Source organism: Globicephala melas, chromosome 15 (assembly GCF_963455315.2).
Source record: "Globicephala melas chromosome 15, mGloMel1.2, whole genome shotgun sequence".
NCBI classification, from domain to species: domain Eukaryota; kingdom Metazoa; phylum Chordata; class Mammalia; order Artiodactyla; family Delphinidae; genus Globicephala; species Globicephala melas.
In genome coordinates this window covers 36,575,786-36,596,465 of record NC_083328.1, presented here as the reverse complement: position 1 = coordinate 36,596,465, position 20,680 = coordinate 36,575,786, and the positions used below count along the sequence as shown (strand labels likewise).

Here is a 20,680-nt window from a genome sequence, read left to right as displayed (position 1 = left end):
TTGTTCCCCTACTGTCTGTCCTCAGGTAGCCAAAGTGATCTTCCTAAACCACGAATATGAATATATTTCCCATCTCCAAAGATCTTCTGGGCTAGCCATCACCAAAGCATGAAGTTGGTACAACAAGCAAAGCTGTCTGTGAAGTGTCTCTGCTTCTCTCTCGAGCTTCTCCTCCTGCTGTTCCCCTGCCTATATTCCAGCCACATCATATTCCTAGGCTATGAAACTACCACTTTAGAGAAGAACGTAGTCAAACATCAACAGTTTCATAAGGTTTAAACTACTATTAACTGTTCTGGAAAAGGCCAGGAGGTTTCATGTTTGTTCCCTCTGCCAAGGATGCTCTTCCCTCCCTCCATTCATGTGTTCATTCCATAAACACTTACTGAGAGCCTATTATGTGCCAGACCTTAGTCTAGGCACAGGGGGTACAGTGGTGAGGAAGACACACAAGACTTATGATCTCACGGAGTTTACATGCGTGAGAGGGAGACAGATAAGAACAATTAATCAAATAATCCCAGATTGTGATCAGGGTTATGATGGTACACATACACTGTGTACAGGACGAAGTCCTAGTAATGCAGACTGGAAGGGCTACTACAGACAGAGTAGGTGGGGGAAGATCTAAGGAGGTGACATTTAAGCTGACACTTCAATGAGAAGAGCAAATAAGATTGTTCTTTGCAGAGGGAAGTGAACATGCAAGGCTGTTAGTGCAGAATGAGCCCAGGATGTTCATAAAGTGGAGGACTCTTCATGTGGCTGCAGAGAAATGAGACCTATAAGATGAGGTCAGAAAAATGGGTGCAGGTGCACGTGTAGTAGAGACTTTTGTGCCCACCCAGAGCTCTTTACCAGCTACTCCCTTCTCTCTCGAGATTTGCCCTCAGCCAGAAATACCTTTAAGCCTTCCCTCCTCTGCAGGAATAGGGGGTGGACTTCAACCAATAACTTGTAAATACAGGGTACAAAAGCCCAGGCCTCTTTCTTTAGGGTGGTACCACTTTGAGGTGCCACTCATGCTCCAGAGCTCCCATCTGGGTCAGGATGAGACTGGGCTCCTGCTGAACCTGCCTCTTTGCTCACCTTCCCCCCAGTGCTATCCTTACAGGCTGCTTCTAAGGGCTCTCCCTCAACAAATCATCTGCACAAAAATCCTCCTCTGGGCTCTACTTCCAGGTAACCTGAACTAAGATAGTAAGGCATGTGAAGAGAGTTATAAATTGAGATGAAAAAATGGATATATGACTTCCATGATTTACCTTTTCACTGTTCAGCTTTAATGTGACTAGAGTCAGATTTTTGTAATCTAAGAATGAGAATCAAAGCACTAAAAACAAAGCCATTTTTTATGTGATCCTATGTCAAAGTAAATTATTTCATAATCAAAGATAAATATTATGAAGCAGAATTAAACTCCTAATTTTCAAACTGAAGTATACACCTTTAATAAGCTCTCTGTTAATCTGACATGCAAAAACTTATTAGTAATAATCATTCTGGCATAAACTTATTAGTAATAATCATTCTGACATAAAGTAATAATCATTCTGACCTCTGTGCTAGATTTACCTAGGAGTTGCAGGGCTGAACTTTTCTTCTCTTTCTAATTCCTTTCTTTGGATCAGGGGATTTTCAATTATCACTAAAACAGAGGGGAAAATATGATGCTATTACAAAAAAGTAACAGGATAAGTTTAAAAAATGAGTGTACATAACAATGAACATTACAATGTTATTTCTAATTTTGAGTTGGTGTTATGTATCCTTCATAATCATTTTCTTGTGGCACTGTGAGCAACAGAATCCTGGGGTATGACCAATCAATTTGATCTCAGATGACATTTCTTATATTTTGTGTTTAAATCCCAACATATGATCCACATTAATATTACTTTATTGAATAGTTACAGTGAACATTTGATTTGGTTACAACATGCCCTTCTATAAAATAAATTGATCTTCACCCAATTCACAGCTGTCCTCAAAAATAATAGTGGTAGTTAGAAAGAGCAATGCAAAATCTGGGTCCTGATTTGAGCCCCACAACTTATCAGCTTTATGACTTAACATTTTAGGGTTTTCATTTCCTATGGTCTATGTTAGAGTTTTATGTGCTCTATTTTGCTAATTCCTCACACAACCATCCCTCATTATTATCCCTTTTTCCAAATGAAGAAATTGAAGTTCACAGAGGTTAAATAACCTTCTTGAGGTATTATATCTAGAAAGTAGTAGAGTTGGAATTAGAACTGTTCTAATTCTATTTGTAATTCTAATTTAAAAATCTGTAATCTTTTCATTCTACCACACCAAAATCTTATTTACTTTTATAAGCATCATCAGATTTACACCTTTAAAATCCCTTATCTCATTCATCCTCACAACAGCCATCAACATGGAACGTAGGTTAATACCGAAATATATCTTTAGCTCTAGGTAACTAATGTTCTGGCATTCATCCAAGAAATTCATCCAAGAAATGTTTTGCTTGTAGGAGGAGTAGGGTGTGGACTTCAGCCAATAACTTGTAAATACAGGGTACAAAAGCCCAGGCCTCTTTCTTTAGGGTGGTACCACTTCGAGGTGCCATTCATGCTCCAGAGCTCCCATCTGGGTCAGGATGAGACTGGGCTCCTGCTGAACCTGCCTCTTTGCTCACCTTCCCCCCAATGCTATCCTTACAGGCTGCTTCTAAGGGCCTGTAAAGTTTTTGCAAAGTTTGCAAAGTTTTCTGCCTTCATAGTTCATATGTTCAACTACCTTATTATTCAGTTAGAGAGATACTATATGTAATCCTGAAAGTTAATAATATGATTGGGTGCTGAGTAACTAGTATGGGTACTAGGCTGCTTGATACTGCAGGGTTGGAGAGGAGTAGTTTAATTGTCCGTGTTACCCTTTCCCTTCTTTTTTCTACCATGAAAGAGAACTGGTATACATGCTTTCTTGTTTCTTGTATGAGGCTAGAGCTGTCATCTATTGAGTGACTAAGTTCTACACTTTATAACAGGCACACTATCTCATTTAACATTCACAAGCATCTATAGGGTATTAATTCATAGTGGAGACCCAACAAGATTAAGAAATTTTCTCAAAGCCACAATGTAATAAAAGTTGGTACTTGGAATTGAATTCAGATCTACCTGTTCTCAAAGTCTTGTTCTTTTCAATATACTACACTGTACCATAGAGGGCTATTGGGGTGGGTAGATGATATGAAAGATTTGGTATTTTAGGCTGAAGGTTTCTTAAAATCCATTAAAATTTCAAATATCTTTTATCAAAATCTATTTAGCATCCCTATTATAATTTTACAGGAAGATAAATGATTAGAGCCACAAGAGGGACTGATGCAAAGTGAAATAGAAATAAACCAAAGATCATAGAGCTACTTAGTAAAAATATGTGATTATCATGTTTGTATGTTTCAATTAAATGCTGAATGCCTTGTGTTATACTCTTAACACTTGACTTTTTTCTGGTAAGGTTCTTGAGAATAAGAATTGTGTCTCATTTCATTTTGAGTCCCTCAGTGTAGTTATCACAAACATATCATGGGAATAATACTGTAAGAGAAACAGTTTAAGAATCAATGCCAACTTACCACACTCCCCAACACGAAAGCTGTCAGAAAGTGATCTGATGTAATCTTCCTTGCCCCACGATGTTGCATTTACAAAATGGGTTGTTGAATCACGAATGGTGAAACTGAAAGTGTACCTTTCTGATCCAATATCTAAGGAAAAACCAATGCTTTTATTTTTCAAATGAAAATTTTTATTTTAACTTTGAACAAATATGATTATTTGATGCTAAAAACACTCAAACACATGGTGTAAAATATTATTTCAGATATAAATTATATAAGTTATGCTTTTATGAATTCAAAGCTGCCAAGGTAGATAACTCACCTCACTGTTACCCCTATGTTTCCTTTCCCCAGTTATCTGTATATTTGGAGGGAAATGACATGTAGGCTTGAACCATCCTGATATTAGCTTAGAGTCTCCATTTCTCTCTTACTGTTGTTTTAACCTAAGTCATAATTCAGATCTAAATTATTTCAAAACAAATAAACGTGTGCTGCTAAAAGATACCACTAGGGGTCAGCAAGTACTTTTTTTCCAAAATAAAATTTCTTTATTGTTTTGCTAATTTAAAAAGTAATACAGGGCTTCCCTGGTGGCGCAGTGGTTGAGAGTCAGCCTGCCGATGCAGGGAACACTGGTTCGTGCCCCGATCCGGGAAGATCCCACATGCCGCAGAGCGGCTGGGCCCGTGAGCCATGGCTGCTGAGCCTGCGCGTCCGGAGCCTGTGCTCCACAACAGGAGAGGCCACAACAGTGAGAGGCCCGCGTACCGCAGAAAAAAAAAAAAAAAAAAAAGTAATACAAAACAGCATGGTACTGGCACAAAAACAGACACACAGATCAATGCAACAGGATAGAGCGCCCAGAAATAAACCCGCACACTTATGGTCAATTAATCTACAACAAAGGAGGCAAGAATCTACAATGGAGAAAAGACAGTCTCTTCAATAAGTGGTGCTGGGAAAACTGGACAGCTACACGTAAAAGAATGAAGTTAGAACATTCTCTAATACCATATACAAAATAAACTAAAAATGGATTAAAGACCTAAATGTAAGACCAGATACCATAAAACTCCTAGAGGAAAACATAGGCAGAACACTCTTTCACATAAATTGTGTCAATATTTTATTGGATCCATTCCTAAAACAAAGGCAATAAAAGCAAAAATAAACAAATGGAACCTAATTAAACCTAAACGCTTTTGCACAGCAAAGGAAACCATCAACAAAATGAAAAGACAAACTACTGAATGGGAGAAAATATTTGCAAATGATATCAACAATAAGGGGTTAATATCCAACATACATCAACAGCTCATACAACTCAACATCAAAAAAACTAACAACCCAATTTAAAAACTAGGTAGAAGAACTGAATAGACATTCTTCCAAAGAGGAAATGCAGATGGCCAACAGGCACATGAAAAGATGTTCAATATCACTAATTATCAGGGAAATACAAATCAAAACAACAATGAGCTATCACCTCACACCTGTCAGAATGGCTATCGTCAAAAAGAACACAAATGGGCTTCCCTGGTGGCGCAGTGGTTGAGAGTCCGCCTGCCGATGCAGGGGACACGGGTTCGAGCCCCGGTCCGGGAAGATCCCACATGCCGCGGAGTGGCTTAGCCCGTGAGCCATGGCCGCTGAGCCTGCGCGTCCAGAGCCTGTGCTCCGCAACGGGAGAGGCCACAACAGTGAGAGGCCCACGTACCGCAAAAAAAAAAAAAAAAAAAGAACACAAATAACAAACGCTGGCGAGAATGTAAAAAGGGAACCTTGTACACTGTTGGTGGGAATGTAAATTGGTGCAGCCACTGTGCGAATCAGTATGGACGCATCTCAAAAAACTAAAAATAGAACTACCATATGACCCAGCGATTCCACTTCTGAGAATATATCTGAAAAAAACAAAAACACTAATTTGAAAAGATACATGCACCCCAATGTTCATAGCAGCATTATTTACAATCGCCAAGACATGAAAGCAACCTAAGTGTCCATCACCAGATGAATAAAGAAGTTGTGAGATATATATATATATATATACATACATATATATATATATACACACACACACACATATATATATGCACAATGAAATTTTTACTCAGCTATATAAAACAATGAAATGTTACCATTTGCAGCAGCATGGATAGACTTGGAGGGCATTATGCTAAGTCAAATAAGTCAGACAAAAGACAAATACTGTATGATATCATTTATATGTGGAATCTAAAAAATACAACAAACTAGTGAATATAACAAAAAAGCAGAATCACAGATAGTGGTTACCAGTGGGGAGACGGAAGGAGGGAAGGAGGGAAGGAGGGAAGGGGGGAAGGGGGGAAGGGGGGAAGGAGAGAGGGGCAATATAGGGGTAGGGGATTAAGAGGTACAAACTTCTAGGTACAAAATAAGCTACAAAGATATACTATACAACACGTGGAATACAGCAAGTATTTTATAATAACTACAATGAAATATAACCTTTAAAATTGTAAATCACTATACTGTATACCTGTAAGTTCTATAATACTATATATCAACTATACTTCAATTTTAAAAGTTTTTAAAAAGTAATACAACCTAACATACAAATGCACATTATAGATATCTATTGAACTGTGATTAGTGCTTACCTTTGGGGTGGGGGCTGGGATGGGAAAAGTTGAGGGTTAAATGAAGAATTTCTCTTTTTGACTCTATGACCTTCTGCACTGCTTGAATTTTTTATGACAATATATTGATATGTGTAATGTTTTTTAAAGTCAGTAAGCATATCTTCTCCAAAAAAGGAATACTGTACAGACAATTATAAAAAATAGTCAAACACTACAGAAATGGTACCCTACTCTCACCGTCTAATAGGTGAAAATTTTATTTCATTGCTGTAATTTAAGCAAATATATAAATATTGACCTTTTCTAATTCATATATTTCAAGTCATTCCTTTTACAGCTTAGAAAACAGAGATGCAGGATTTCTCAAACTATTCAAGTGGTAATTCTGATCTAATTAATTATGATGCAGTAAAGAGAAGACAAACGAGTATGGGTGGGAGATGACATCTTTGTTATTTACCTCAAAAATAACAACAGAATATTATAAAAAATAAAATGAAAATAAAGGTACCTATCACTACACCATAAGTCAATTAACACAGCCACAATTAATTGTCTTCTTCTGTCAAAATTACTGGCTGGCTGACTAGAGCTCGGATTCCCTCAGGCTGTTTAGAAGGACTTATACTGTACCTTTTAATAAAAAGCATTGACACTTCAAAAGCTAATAATAGTGAATTGCTACTTTTGGCATTCTATAGTTTATCTCTGCATGTAAACTACAAAAGTTTGAGAGTCAGTTGATTTTAAAAATCCAATTTTAGTCTCGGATTGTGTTTCCATAGTCCTAAAATTCTTGCACAGTTCAAGCAACTCAAGAAGAACCACTAAAGCCAAACTTAACTGTATTTTCCACATGTGAAAGATGATTTTTTTCCACTGAATTGTCTGGTTCTTTGAGTAAATACATAGATACTGCTGCCATACTTCTCTCGCTCAACACTGTCAGGACATATCCCTGCTGGAAAACCTTCCTCCTTATCACTTTCTGTCTTCTATGAAGATTTACCTGTGTACTTGTATCTCTTAGGCTGATATTGATAGTTAACATGGAGTTCTTACTGTGCCTTACACACCCTTCCATGTATGAGCTCATTTAATTCTCATCCCAGCTTTATTTACCCCGATTTCACAGCTGTACATAGAATAGATCTCAGATGACTCGTGCTGAGCCCAGTCAAACTAGCTCCACGTCCATCCTTTCAGACACTTTGATAACTGAGGATGATGAGACTACATACAACGTCTCTCTCTTTTACCTTTCCACCAGGTTTTACACAGTGGAGGTGCTCAATAAGTACTCGTTGATACACATTAATGAGTTGACCAATTTAGCTATTTTAGTACTGTATACACAGCTTTTTAAATTGTGTTTTAGAGATATCAAATAAAATCATTAAGAATGATTTAAGGCCACACATGTGGCCTTAAATCAAGTACTTTACCATGCAATAGGGAACATGGCTGTTGCTCTTAGGGAGTTAAACAGGCATGAGAAATTTAATCACTTAAATATATTTTGCTGTAGTCATAAGCCACAGTTGATGAAAAATGAAGCAAAGAGTTAAACAGAACTCAGCTTTTTCTGTCTGGAAAGCCTTTGACATCTGTTTTTCCAATAACTATGCCGATTATTTTCTGAAAAACAAAAAGGTTATAGAAGACAAATATTAAACACAGATGGAGATGGTAAATTTAATTTCATGGACTTGTTGTATTTTACTGGCTCTAACAAACATTTTTAACTAGGAACCATTTAAATGTATTTATTCCAGACAAACATCTAAAACAACTTCATAAATGTTCAGCTCCACAAGGAGTAGTACAAAGTAATAAGACAGTTAACTGATATTACAAATATAATCATTTAATACTTAGTATGTTTCTACTTTATTTTCAATCATTAGGTGGAGCACAGTAACTGGCCTATGCTATCAGTCCTTACTGAATTCATTCAAAGCACATGTATACTGCAATTTAATTTGCCATGGTCTTCAAAGCTTTCTTTTATATAGGGTTTTCTAACAATCCACATAAAATTGCTTAGCTTCTTAATGCAAACATGATGAGAGTAACATAAATTAGATTGTAACAAAACTTGCATATTGCTGCTAATAAATCTAAGCTCTGAAGTCCTAGATCTTAAACCTTAAAGATATTAACATCTTTAAAAATTTTAAAGTTCTCTTCAGTGACTAACAAAGAAAAATTAAGTATTTTTTAAATGTTTTAAGAAATAAAAATAACTACCTTTTTCTGAAAGGATGAATTTATATCACTAATTCTAGCAACTGATTTTAACCTTGCAATAATCTGTTACATTTAAAATACATTCAAGGACTTCCCTGGTGGTGCAGTGGTTAAGAATCCGCCTGCCAATGCAGGGGACACAGGTTTGAGCCCTGGTCTGGAAAGTTCCCACACGCCAGGGAGCAACTAAGCCATGCACCACAACAAAGTGAGCCTGTGCTCTAGAGCCCGCGTGCCACAACTCCTGAAGCCTGCATGCCTAGAGCCCGTGCTCCGCAACAAAGAGAAGCCACCACGGTGAGAAGCCCACGCACTGCAATGAAGAGTAACCCCCACTTGCTGCAGCTAGAGAAAGCCCGCGCACAGAAACAAAGACCCAACGCAGCCAAAATAAATCTGAAAAAAATATAAATAAAATACATTCAAGCTTTTAAGACTACCACATCCTAGCTGAGCTATTAGCTAGTCTTATTACATTTAGACATATTACTATTATTTCTTTAAATTCCATATGCATGCAGATCTCACTGAATTTTGTTGGGAAAACAACTAATGGAAATATTGAGTAAAATTTTCTAACTGAAGAGGCAATTAGCAAATAGTTTACCTTTCAAGAAAAACTGTAACATCAATAATTATTTTTAACATTAATAAAGTTTAAATTGCAAATTATTGAAGTTATATGTAAATTTATCCCATTTTAAGAAATCTGATTTGCAAATTCTAAATGTAAACAGCAGACTGCTGGGGGTAGGAAAAGTAAGGCAGTATGATAATTGCTTTACAATGAATTCTTCACCTTATAAGATGATTCCACCTAGATTTCTTTTAAATAAATAACAATCTAGGCATACTTGACATGACTGATTCCCCCACAATCCCTTCCCCCAAAATGAATTTTCACATAATGATTTCAGAAATATATCTTTTGTGTACCTTTATGTCATAAAAGCAGCATAATAGCAAGTATTTCAGTATATAACCTGGGCAATTTGACTAGAGAATAGATACTGCTGAACGACAATGTTTTAATTTTATAATGCTAAATTTGAGTACTCATTAAATATTTAATTAAAATATAGTACAAGGACTTCCCTGGTGGCGCAGTGGTTAAGAATCTGCCTGCCAGTGCAGTGGACACAGGTTTGATCCCTGGTCTGGGAAGATCCCACATGCCGCAGAGCAACTAAGCCCATGCACTGCAACTACTGAGCCTGCGCTCTAGAGCCTGCGAGCTACAACTTCTGAAGCCCGTGTACCTAGAGCCCGTGCTCTGCAACAACAGAAGTCACCACAATGAGAAGCCCACGCACCACAACAAAGAGTAGCCCCAGCTCACAGCAAGTAGAGAAAGCCCGTGCAGCAAAGAAGACCCAATGCAGCCCAAAATAAATAAATAAAATAAAATATAATACAAGTAAACTTTTGATAATTTTTAACAATCGCTAGTCATATCTACAATCTCCTAATCCGTAGACAAAAGAAAGACTAATTTTCATTTAGCTGGCATAAATACAAAGAAGTTTAGGAGTGTTTAATATCTAACAATCACTAATGCAGTATCTGTATACTTGTCAATTATACAAGCACGTGTTGAAACGAATCAATAATGTTGACATAATGTAATATTACCACCTAAAGTTTCAACAGAGATCAAATGAACCACTACCACCGCTGAAACCTACCAGATTAGCCATATTTGGATGCAGGTCTGAAAGTGCAGTAAAGTTCTTTGATGCCATGGAGTTAGCCATTCTTTTATCTGCATATTAGAAAATATAACTTAGATGCATAAATTAAACAACTGAAATAAACCTTGAAAAATTCCAAGACTGAAAAAAGAATTTATTAGGAAAGTACTGGATATTCTACTCATTCTTTGGGAAAACTTTATGTTACAACAATGAAATGCAAGTTAGATTCAACCTGTAAAAAGCATGTTTCAAAATGTCCACTTAAAGTTTTGAATGATAGAGTTAGGTTTAAATTTTTAACTTTCACTTTTCAAAAAAATAATTCAGCAATATTTGAGCCCCCTGCAAATTTAGTTTCAGATGAGAAATGATTCAATGGGACATTTGCAGATTTAAATATTACCATAAAGCCTACTTTAAAAAAACATAGCAAAACTCTATTGTAACCACCTTGAATCATGCATTTAGTTACACTGTGTAAGGGTAGTACTTTATCCTCACCTCTGGATGGTAAGTAAGCTCCATCAGGGCAGAGGTAGGATCTTACAAATTTTTTGTATGTGCATTTCAATGCTACCTTGCACGTAAAAAGCACTCAATAAATAAATGAAATGGTGGCTTGTCCCTCAATATCATCACTAGAAAAGGTTTTAGTGTAATAACAACTGTCAGCTACACCAAACTAGCAGATTTACTCCATTTCACTTCATATTACGTGGCCTCTTTAACAGTGAATGCCCTCAGCTACAGGCTGCACTTTCAGGACATGTCGCATAATATGTTTCAGGAAGACTGTGGAGTTAGTCAAATATGATTATGAATTCCAGCGCCACTAGTTTGTAGTCAAATGTTTTGAATTACTGAGCTTTAATTTCTTCATCCACAAAATATGGATAACATCTACCCTACAGGGTTGTTGTGAGAATTCAAAATAATGTACGTAAGGTGCCTAGATGTTCACAGGCTCTTGACAGATGAGAACACTGCTTTTCATTCTTATCCAATGTAGCAGCTTCTGCATTCAAGCCAGAATAAACAATGGGGAATTAAGCAGCTTTAAGGTCCTACTTATTCTTCGGCCTAGTCTGATCTGGCTTACTATGCAATTTCAGTCTCTGAAATTCTTGACAAACCCTGATGGATTCATTCATTCATCCATCCACTCAACAAACATTTATTGAGAGCCTGTCAAGTGCTACACACTTGAGGTTAGAGAGGAAGAACTATTCAGTAGCCAGATTTTGTGTAAAAACACTATCCATCTACATATTGAGTTCTCCAAATTTTTACCCCTTAATATCTCTTGGTGGTTATTGACTTACAAGTAATATCACATGAACTCTTTGAAGTTCCTTCACTTTCTACTATTATTCAAAATATATGGTGATATACCTTAGTGTCTGTCTACCAAAAAAATGACAACTTGCTTCTCTACACGGACATTTTGAGAAATACAAAATTACCATGAAATAAAGAGCTCAATATGGTGATACAGAGATTATACGATTCAACAGCAACTACTGTCCCTTCTACTTTCCAAATATATTTTAAATGTCTCCTTTTCTCCATCTCCGATGCCATCTCCTCAGCCCAAGGCTCAGTCATTCCTCATCTAGAGTACTGCAATTACCTGGTTTTTATACATAGTTTATTCATTCAACATGCGTCGGTTGAGTGTCTGATATGTATCAGGCCCTGAATCAGGATGGGGGATGGCTCAGAGAGCAGCAACGAAAACAGAGGGCCAGATGTGGGACTAGTGGCCTCAAGGCCACTGACTCAGATACTTGATAAGGGTAAAAGGAAAGAAGAGGTGGTGGTGAACCTAGTCTGGTTAAGGTAACATGATGGCAATGTAACAGGTAATAGTTGTGGCGTGTCTACTATGAGGCTGACCCTATACCACAGACTAGATACACCATGACCATCTCTGACAGCCTCCCAGCCCAGGTCTCCCAAATTCCCTTCCCTGTGTTCTGTGCCCTCCTCCTACTTTTGAAGGGCAACCTCCCGCCTGGACCGGAGCCCAGCCTGACCTGGCCAATTCCTCCCAGGGCCTTCCTGGTCCCTTGCTTTAGGTTTCATGAGGGCATGGTAGGGCCCAAGCCCCTCATGCCCCTACTTGCTACAGCCTTCCTCCAGAGGACAAAGCTGCACTGCTTGGTCCTTACTCTCGTTGTGGCTCTGGAAAAAGAGAAGGGGACTCTGGACCCAGACAAGGAAGAGGCATTGCTAGCTGCTGGCTCTGAGAAGGTGTCTGACCCACAGGTCAGCTGAGGCTGTCAGTCAGACCCTCAGGGCAAACCCCACCAACTTTCTGATTTTGATGCCATTGTCTCAAATTCTGAGCAGGCCAGAGTGAGCAGACCTGGGGCCTTGGTATACACAGTTTCCTCTTCCTTGAGCCTCCTCTCCAATCCCACCCTCACATCTTCCCAAGACAGGATCTTCAGCATTCTTTGGATCTCAAGGAGAAGACTTTCCTACTACCCTCCTTCAAGTATCCCCCAGCCTCTATTCCCTCTCTTAGCATTCCTAATTCATAATTGTTGCTTGTGTGCTGTCTTTCTCCCTCATCACAGAGTGGGGTCTATGATGATAGGCTGTAATGTGAAATTATTGCTATAATTAACTTTTTGGATAAATAGAATTTTAGTTAACAGCTAATTTTACATTTATATCCAGCATTTAAATTATAGAAACAAGTACAGTTTATATCCTGCTATTCTAGATAAATAGAGCTTTCAAACAGCTCAGCAATGATGGTCCTATAATTTGCTATTTTACTCTGTGCTGGGGCTACTACAGAGAAGTCCTCTTTATGTGGTTATTTCTATACATGGAAATCCCCCCAAACTTTCATCACAAACCAAAGATTTTCTAACAAACTTTGACAAAATTGGTCACCTCTCACAGAGGGGAACAGTCGCTCAATTATCTTTATAAATCCATTTCAAAAAAGTAGATTTTACTCCTCTTACTGCTTCAATGGGAACTCAGCAAGTTTTGCACTTTTTTTAAGTTTTTTTTTTTTTTTCCCGGCCCCATCGTGTGGCTTGTGGGATTTTAGTTCCCCAACCAGGGAATGAACCAGGCCACGGCAGTGAAAGGGCCAAGTCCTAACCACTAGACCACCCACCAGGGCACTCCCTGTATTTTGAAATTCTAGAAGAACGCTTGTTAATAACCTTTCAAGGTAGTTTCAAATTTTCTAACTAAAAGCTGTTTTGAAAAAAAGAAGAAGAGAAAGAGAGAGAAAGAAAGAGGGAGGGAGGAAGGAAGGAAGGAGAGAAAAAGAAAGGAAGGAATGAATGAAGGAAGGAAGGGAGGGAGGAAGGAAGGGAGGAAGGAAGGGAGGGAGGAAAGAAAGAGGAAACATGCATGACTTGCATTCAAATACCATTTCCCAAAGTTTATCATTTCACGCCCTCCTCACACTTTTGCACCTTATAGATGATAAGTCCAGCGCTTGGCAAACAGGGATTGAAAGCGGTCCCTTTGAAACCCTGAGGTGAAATGCGACTCTTCTCCCTATTCACTCTGTTTTAAAATGTATTCTGAAGATTCCAACTCTATGACATTCCGGAAAAGGCAAAACTGTAGAGACAGCACACCACCTAAAGTTGCGGGAGGGAGGGGTGAGTCGTGGGTAGGGAGTTTCCGAGGCAGTGAAACTGCTCTGAAGGATCCTGTAACCCTGTGTGTCCTTAGGCATCTGTCAAACCCACAGAATGTCCAACACCAAGCGCGAACCCTAACGTAAGCCAGTCTCTGGAGGGAACTCATTTTTGAGTCACTGCAGGACGTGGGTATATATCTCGCATAATTACACCCCCGCGTCTGCACTCGCCGCGCTCTACGCGGACGTCCACACTCTAAGGTGTTCTGCGTGTTTCTACGTGACTGTGTCCCCGCGTGTTTGGACTAGAAGCCGAGGTCACCTGCCCGCTTCGCATCCGGGCGTGTTCTACGAACCCTAACCCGCCGGCTTCCACCGCGCGGGGAGACGGGGGTGGCCCGAGGGCCGGCCAGGACTCGGGGCCGGGGGCTCGGCGCAGGCCTCGCCTTCGTCACCACCCGCCAAGTGCGCGGGCAGCTGGGAGGGGAGGCCGCTCCCACCGCGGACGCCGCAGCCCTGAGATCCGCCCTCAGGAGCGGACGAGAGCCAGCCATCCGCCGCCCACAGCCGCGCGGGACCCGCCGCCCGCCGCCACCGGGCTTCACCTCAGGCGTCCGCGCCGGCTTCTCCCGGGAGCGCTCGCTTAGCCGCTCCTCGCACCTGGACAGCGGTCCGCCACACACAGGCCCCACCCGGCCGCTTCTCCACAGCGCGTTCGGCCCACAACCCAACAGCTCGACTACGGTCGCGCGAGGAATGCCGCGCGACCGTTAGCGCAGGCCCCGCCCCGCCTCGCGCTGGCCCCGCCCGTCCCGAGAGCCGACTCCACCCACGCCGACTCTGCCCCGACTCCGCCGACCTCAGACTTCGCCCCCGAATCCGCCCCGAATCCGCCCTCCCCGCCCCACGAGCTCCGACTCCACCCACGCCCGGGCTCTGCTCCGACCCCCCAGCTCCGACCCCACCCCCGCCCCGCCCCCGAACTCCGATTCCACACACGCCCTGACACCCCCAGAGTTCTAACTCCTATCCCGCCCCGCCCCTGCGTCCTGACTCCGCCCTCGACCCTGCCCTGTTCCCTCGGGCTGCATTGAGGGCCTCCGTCCTTCTGGAGTGCGGGTCATGAGGAGCGAGACTCCGGGAGGCTGGGCGCGAGTGGTTCCCGTTTCTTTCCTTTCCCGGGGCCCCAAGCCTGTCCTCCAGACTCGAGGACCCTCCGGGGCGGGAGTCCGGGGTGCTAAGAACCAGGCGCCCAGGAAGATGCTGGGGATCTTTTCTGCTGAAACACGGCAGAAATGCAGGAGGCGTTGCTATAGAAAGTGCAGCAGCTGAATGCACACCTACAAACAAGTGCTAGTGAAACCGGGGAAATCTGGAAAAGACTGGGTGTGTCTACTTCAGTAACCTAGTTGTGAGCTTGCAGGATGTTCTGATTGGGGAGAAGTGGATCAAGTGTAGCAGGGATCTCTATTTTTTATTATACTGCGTGTGACTCTATCTCAAAAGAAGAGTGCATGGAAGAAAAGGGTGCATGATTGCTCATAAGGCTTTTAGAAGGGGAGTGGGTGCTGGATGCAGACCCTGTCACCTGATGGGGGAGTGTGAAGGAAGACCAGGCTGCTAGAACAATAACGATAAATACTGATGACGCTATTTATATCATTTCAGATATATACATATAGATATACACTATAAGTATAATTTGATGTGCTAAATATTGAGCTTAGGTGAACCTGATAAAACATCGCTAGATTTTTAGTTAGTACCATTTGGAAATCTTTTTAGTCTGACTTATAAACTAATTTTTGTTAATAGAGTACTAATCAGGGACAAATAAGTTAAGATCCAATAACAAAATCCTTTAAATTTGTCACCAACGACTGTCCACATGTAGCATTACTTAAATTATTGAGCTTCTTTCTTTAAAAGGAAAAACAACTTTGATACTTATTAAACAACCATATACGACAAAAGAAAAATACAACATCAGGGGCAAGTCTTATGTAGTTATCGAAACATAGTGTTTTTTTGTTCGTGTGTGTGTGTGTGTGTGTGTGTGTGTGTGTGGTTTTTTGTGGGGTTTTTTTGGCAGTGCTGTACGGTTTCCAGGATCTTAGTTTCCTGACCAGGGATTGAACTCAAGCCCCAGCAGTGAGAGCACCGAGTCCTAACCACTGGACAGCCAGGGAATTCCTTCCTTTGTTAGTTTTTAATTTCCTAAATAATAGTGGAAAGGAAAATGAAGTACCTGCATTCCCACCACTTAAGATTTAATAGAGGGCTTCCCTGGTGGCGCAGTGGTTGAGAGTCCGCCTGCCGATGCAGGGGACACGGGTTCGTTCCCCGGTCTGGGAAGATCCCACATGCCGCGGAGCGGCTGGGCCCGTGAGCCATGGCCGCTGAGCCTGCGCGTCCGGAGCCTGTGCTCTGCAACGGGAGAGGTCACAACAGCGAGAGGCCCGCATACCGCAAAAAAAAAAAAAAAAAATTTAATAGAGAAAGCTTTAAAATTTTTTCCATATTCCTTTCTAGTCTTCGTCTTCACAAGAACTTGCGTTGATCTTCCCTAAAGATTTTAAGTCAATTCTAAAGAAAAAAAAAAGGTATAGAAATAGTTTGCATGCACTTTTCATTTGAGCCTCAGTGGGGGAATAATATTTTAAATTTTTGTTTTTATTTTTTCATATTTTAGCAAATTAATTTTTGCTGAAAGCTATCTAAGATTAAGCAAGCATAGTCAGCCTCACCAGGATACAACAGGCTTTTCATAAGACATGCTGCTTCGAAACACAAGCCTGAAAGAGTGGGATTGTTTGATGTTAATAATAAAATTGGGACCCCCCCTCCCTCGTTGAGTAAAGCATTCATTTCTTCCATTTTTTATAGCAATTCTGTGAACTTGCTTTTTTCTTCACAATAGAATTAACTTAATACATTTTGGATGGATGTGAACAGAAGCAAGGACAGGGAATGCCTAGCCTTGCCACTTGATGTAGAAGTCGAGGGTGAGTGAACAAAGGTCAGCACTGAAAAATACTTGTGTGTCTGGCTAAAGAAATGGCGTGAGGCTACACTCATCACCTCCCGGGAGCATGCCAGCCGTCAGACCATCAAGGAGCATGTCACAAAGGCGTGACAGGGAAAACATGTAGTAATCAACTTCACACGTACTAATTGGTGGGGAAAAAATGGACAATTCTTTTAATGAATTACAAGACCACCTTTTATTTATTCAACAACAAAATAACTTTTCTAAAGTTGGTCCAGTGATTACAATATCCCTCCTAGGAGTTGAAATGCAGGCAACTTAATTATTAGTCTCACTCTCCACTCTTCCGTCTGTAATGGGACCAGCCAACATTTAAACAGATTGTACAACAAGGACCTACTGTATAGCATGGGGAAATGTACTCAGTATTTTGTAATAACCTATAAGGGAAAAGAACCTGAAAAATATATATATGTATATATATAACTGAATCACTTTGCTGTACACCTGAAACTAACACAACATTGTAAATTAACTATACTTCAACTAAAAAAAAAAAAGAAAATCAATTAACCATAAAAAAAAAACAGATGTAGATGCACTAGCATTTACAGATACTTGTGTAAATTTTTGCAAAATTTTTCTGAAGAGAAGCAAAGTAACCCGTGAATGAGGTTGGAAAAACTAAATGTGGACATCGGGTTTAGAGGCAAAATGGAGCAATTGAAGAGCTACTGGAGCACATGAGAGGCATTTGGGTGGAGCCAGATTCAGGAAAATTTGAAGTTGCATCGGAAAAGAGAGCATTCATAAAAACACAAAGCAGTAGCAGCTCCGGAGTAACCTGAGGACCACGAGCCCAGGAATGTTCCCTGCAAACTGCTGAGTCAGGATTCAGGAGCTGTGGGAAGAACAGATTACTTCTCAAGTCCGAGGGACTCAAACAACAACAACAAAAACTTGATTTGTTCCCCGAGCACAGTAACTGAGAGGGGAAACTGTAAACGTTGGCGAATGAATGGAATTAGTAAGGATCAGGGTTTAACTACAAAGTGAAACGGAAAAACCTACTAAGAGCCTGAAATACGAGCTGATCTACAGTAAATAAACTAAACTGAGTCAGGAGCAGGGTCTGGAACACAGTCACACCTCGTTTTATTATGATTTTCTCTCTCTTTTTTTTTTATACATTTATTTTATTTATTTTGGCTGGGTTGGGTCTTCGTTTGCTGCGCGAGGGCTTTCACTAGTTGTGGCGAGGGGGGGCTACTCTTCATTGCAGTGCACGGGCTTTTCATTGCGGTTGCTTGTCTTGTTGTGGAGCACAGGCTCTAGGCGCAGGGGCTTCAGTAGATGCGGCACGTGGACTCAGTAGCTGTGGCTCACGGGCTTAGTTGCTCCGTGGAATGTGAGATCTTCCCGGACCAGGGCTTGAACCCATGTAGCTTGCATTGGCAGGCAGATTCTTAACCACTGCACCACTAGGGAAGTCCCCCAATAAAGTACTTTTAAATTAAGTTATGTACATTGTTTTTTTTAGACATAATGCTATTGCACACTTAATAGACTAAGCATAGTATAAATAGAACTTTTATATGCACTAGGAAACCAAAACACTTGTGCGACTCAGTTTTATTGCGGTGGTCTGGAATCGAGCCATGGTGCCTGTCATTTGGTGTCTGTGGTCCATGCTATGTATTGCAGTGTGTCCTTTCTGTGCCCTACATGCCTGCTGTGCACTGTACCAAAGAGAACGTGTTGAGGGAAGGAGAGCTGGAGGAGAAGGAGGTCATGAGCACACAAAACACAGGCTTCCATTTGGGGAAAAGAACCCGGCTGCCCCCAGCCCACCCCACTGGAGGGTTACTCCTGTGACAACATTAGGAAGGCCCACCTCTCTGGAGGGCTGTCCTGGGCCAGTTTCACCACAGTTTGTGTTAGACATATACAATTTTTTAAACCTTCTGAAATTATTGCAAACAACTTTACCAGCTACATTGCAATGAACCACATCACTGACCTCTCAGCTTCCAGCTCCATAGTGCCACCTGGCTGCAGGCATCTCTGCCCACTAGACAGACCAGGTGGAGCTAAGCTCAGGGCACCTAAAACTAAACTCAGAAGCTCAGGCCGGCCCTTCTTCTTCCCGTTCTGTCATAAACGTGCACTAGTAACCCAAGCTCAGAGCCTGAAATGTAGCCTTGCATCTTCCACTCTACCTTCACCTAATCAGCTGTTGGGTTCTATTTTTCTTTGGAAAATCTTTCTTTCTTTCTTTCTTTCTTTCTTTCTTTCTTTCTTTCTTTCTTTCTTTCTTTCTTTCTTTCTTTCTTTCCTTCAACTTTTTAATTAAATTTTTATTGGAGTGTAGTTGATTTACAATGTTGTGTTAGTTTCAGTTGTACAGCAAAGTGAATCAGTTATAACATACATATACATATATCCATTCTTTTTTATTTTAGATTCTTTTCCCATATAGGCCATTACAGAGTATTGAGTAGAGTTCCCTGTTCTATATAGCAGGTTCTTATTAGTTATCTATTTTATATATAGTAATGTGTATACGTCAGTCCCAATCTCCCAATTCATCCCACCTCGCCCCCCATCACCTGGTAACCATAATTTTGTTTTCTACATCCTTGACTCTACTTCTGTTTTGTAAATAAGTTCATTTGTACCCTTGTTTCTTTAGATTCCAGATATAAGCAATTAATTTTTTAAATTAATTTTTATTGGAGTATAGTTGGTTTACAATGTTGTGCTAGTTTCTGCTGAACAGCAAAATGAATCAGTTACACATATACATATACCCACTCTTTTTTAGATCCTATTCCCACATATTTAGAAAACCTCTTGAACCTGCCCTGGTCTTCCCATTTCTGTTGCTTCATTTTGCCCAATGGCGTCACCTTGGAAGCTTACCTCTGCCTGGTCCAGCCCCCCTACACCCTACTGCTGCATTAAGCTCCCAGCTCCCATCCCAGCATTCCCCTGCTGTGAAATCTTCAATCCTGCCTATCTTACGGGGCCCAGCTTTTTCTGTAAGGGGTCATCATATAAAGGGCACTGTGGGCCAGATGGTCTTGTCAAAATGACTCAACTCTACCTGCATAGTGTAAAAGGTACCCATAGGCAATACCTGAACAAACGAGCATGTCTGTGTCCAATAAAATTTTATTTACAAAACAGGCAGTGGGCCAGATTTGGCCTGTGAGCCACTGTTTACAGATCCCAGGATTAAAATAACAATTCCTTAGTTTGGAATTCATCACTTTCTAGAATTTGGACTCAAATTACAACTCTAGCCCTCTTTCCCACCATTTCTCTAAAATATGCCTTTTCTCCCCAAGACTTTTAGAGAGGTAATGAATTTCCCACACTGCAAATATACAAATACTTTTACAGATACAGAACAGCTACTGGTCCTGAGACAACAGTCTTTATTCCCATGTTTTTCATTGTCAGTGAAGCTGACACTCAGCACTTCATTGTTACTTCTAGAAGACATTTTTAAGAGCTACCCCGCATGAAGCCACCACACCATCGTGAATGACGACTGCCCAGTTAGGTGACTTTATAGTCCAAATTACTCCAAGCTAAGAGTATGGGTGCTTGGGAAAAGCCGATTTCCACATGCAGCCCTACGCTTTCCTTCCTCTGGGTCCAAATCCCAGATTTTGTTCTATGTTCGGTTTATTTTGCATGTTTAGGAATCTGCTCAGAGCTCGAGAGCCTGTCTGTGTTGTCCACACATTGGGCAAATGTTAAAGGAAGCAAGAGGAAACCTCAATTACGAAAGACATTTTTGTTTTTAATGATCACTCTGGGATAAGTACCATGGATATTTCTCAACATGCTTAATTTCAGTGCACGTTAGTCAGAGTTCTCTCATCTTAGCTGTTT

At 40.6% G+C, this 20,680-nt stretch overlaps 1 protein-coding gene across 4 annotated transcripts in view; it reads right to left on the bottom strand.

Moving 5' to 3' along the window:
- MEIOB (meiosis specific with OB-fold) overlaps positions 1-14,566 on the bottom strand; it is a 29,565-nt gene extending 14,999 nt beyond the window's left edge. For 2 of the 4 annotated variants that reach the window (XM_060285629.1, XM_030851777.2), the window contains exons 1-5: positions 14,394-14,566; positions 10,161-10,237; positions 7,806-7,863; positions 3,611-3,742; positions 1,576-1,648 (exon numbers count right to left, since the gene is read on the bottom strand). In XM_060285629.1, coding sequence (XP_060141612.1) covers positions 1,576-1,648; positions 3,611-3,742; positions 7,806-7,863; positions 10,161-10,229 — 332 coding nt within the window. In that variant the 5' untranslated portion in view covers positions 10,230-10,237; positions 14,394-14,566. Of the gene's footprint in view, positions 1-1,558; positions 1,649-3,610; positions 3,743-6,243; positions 6,405-7,805; positions 7,864-10,160; positions 10,238-14,393 lie in introns of those variants that run through there. The other 2 variants (XM_070043774.1, XM_070043773.1) reach the window with 2 other exon arrangements.
- Positions 14,567-20,680: the final 6,114 nt, after the last annotated feature.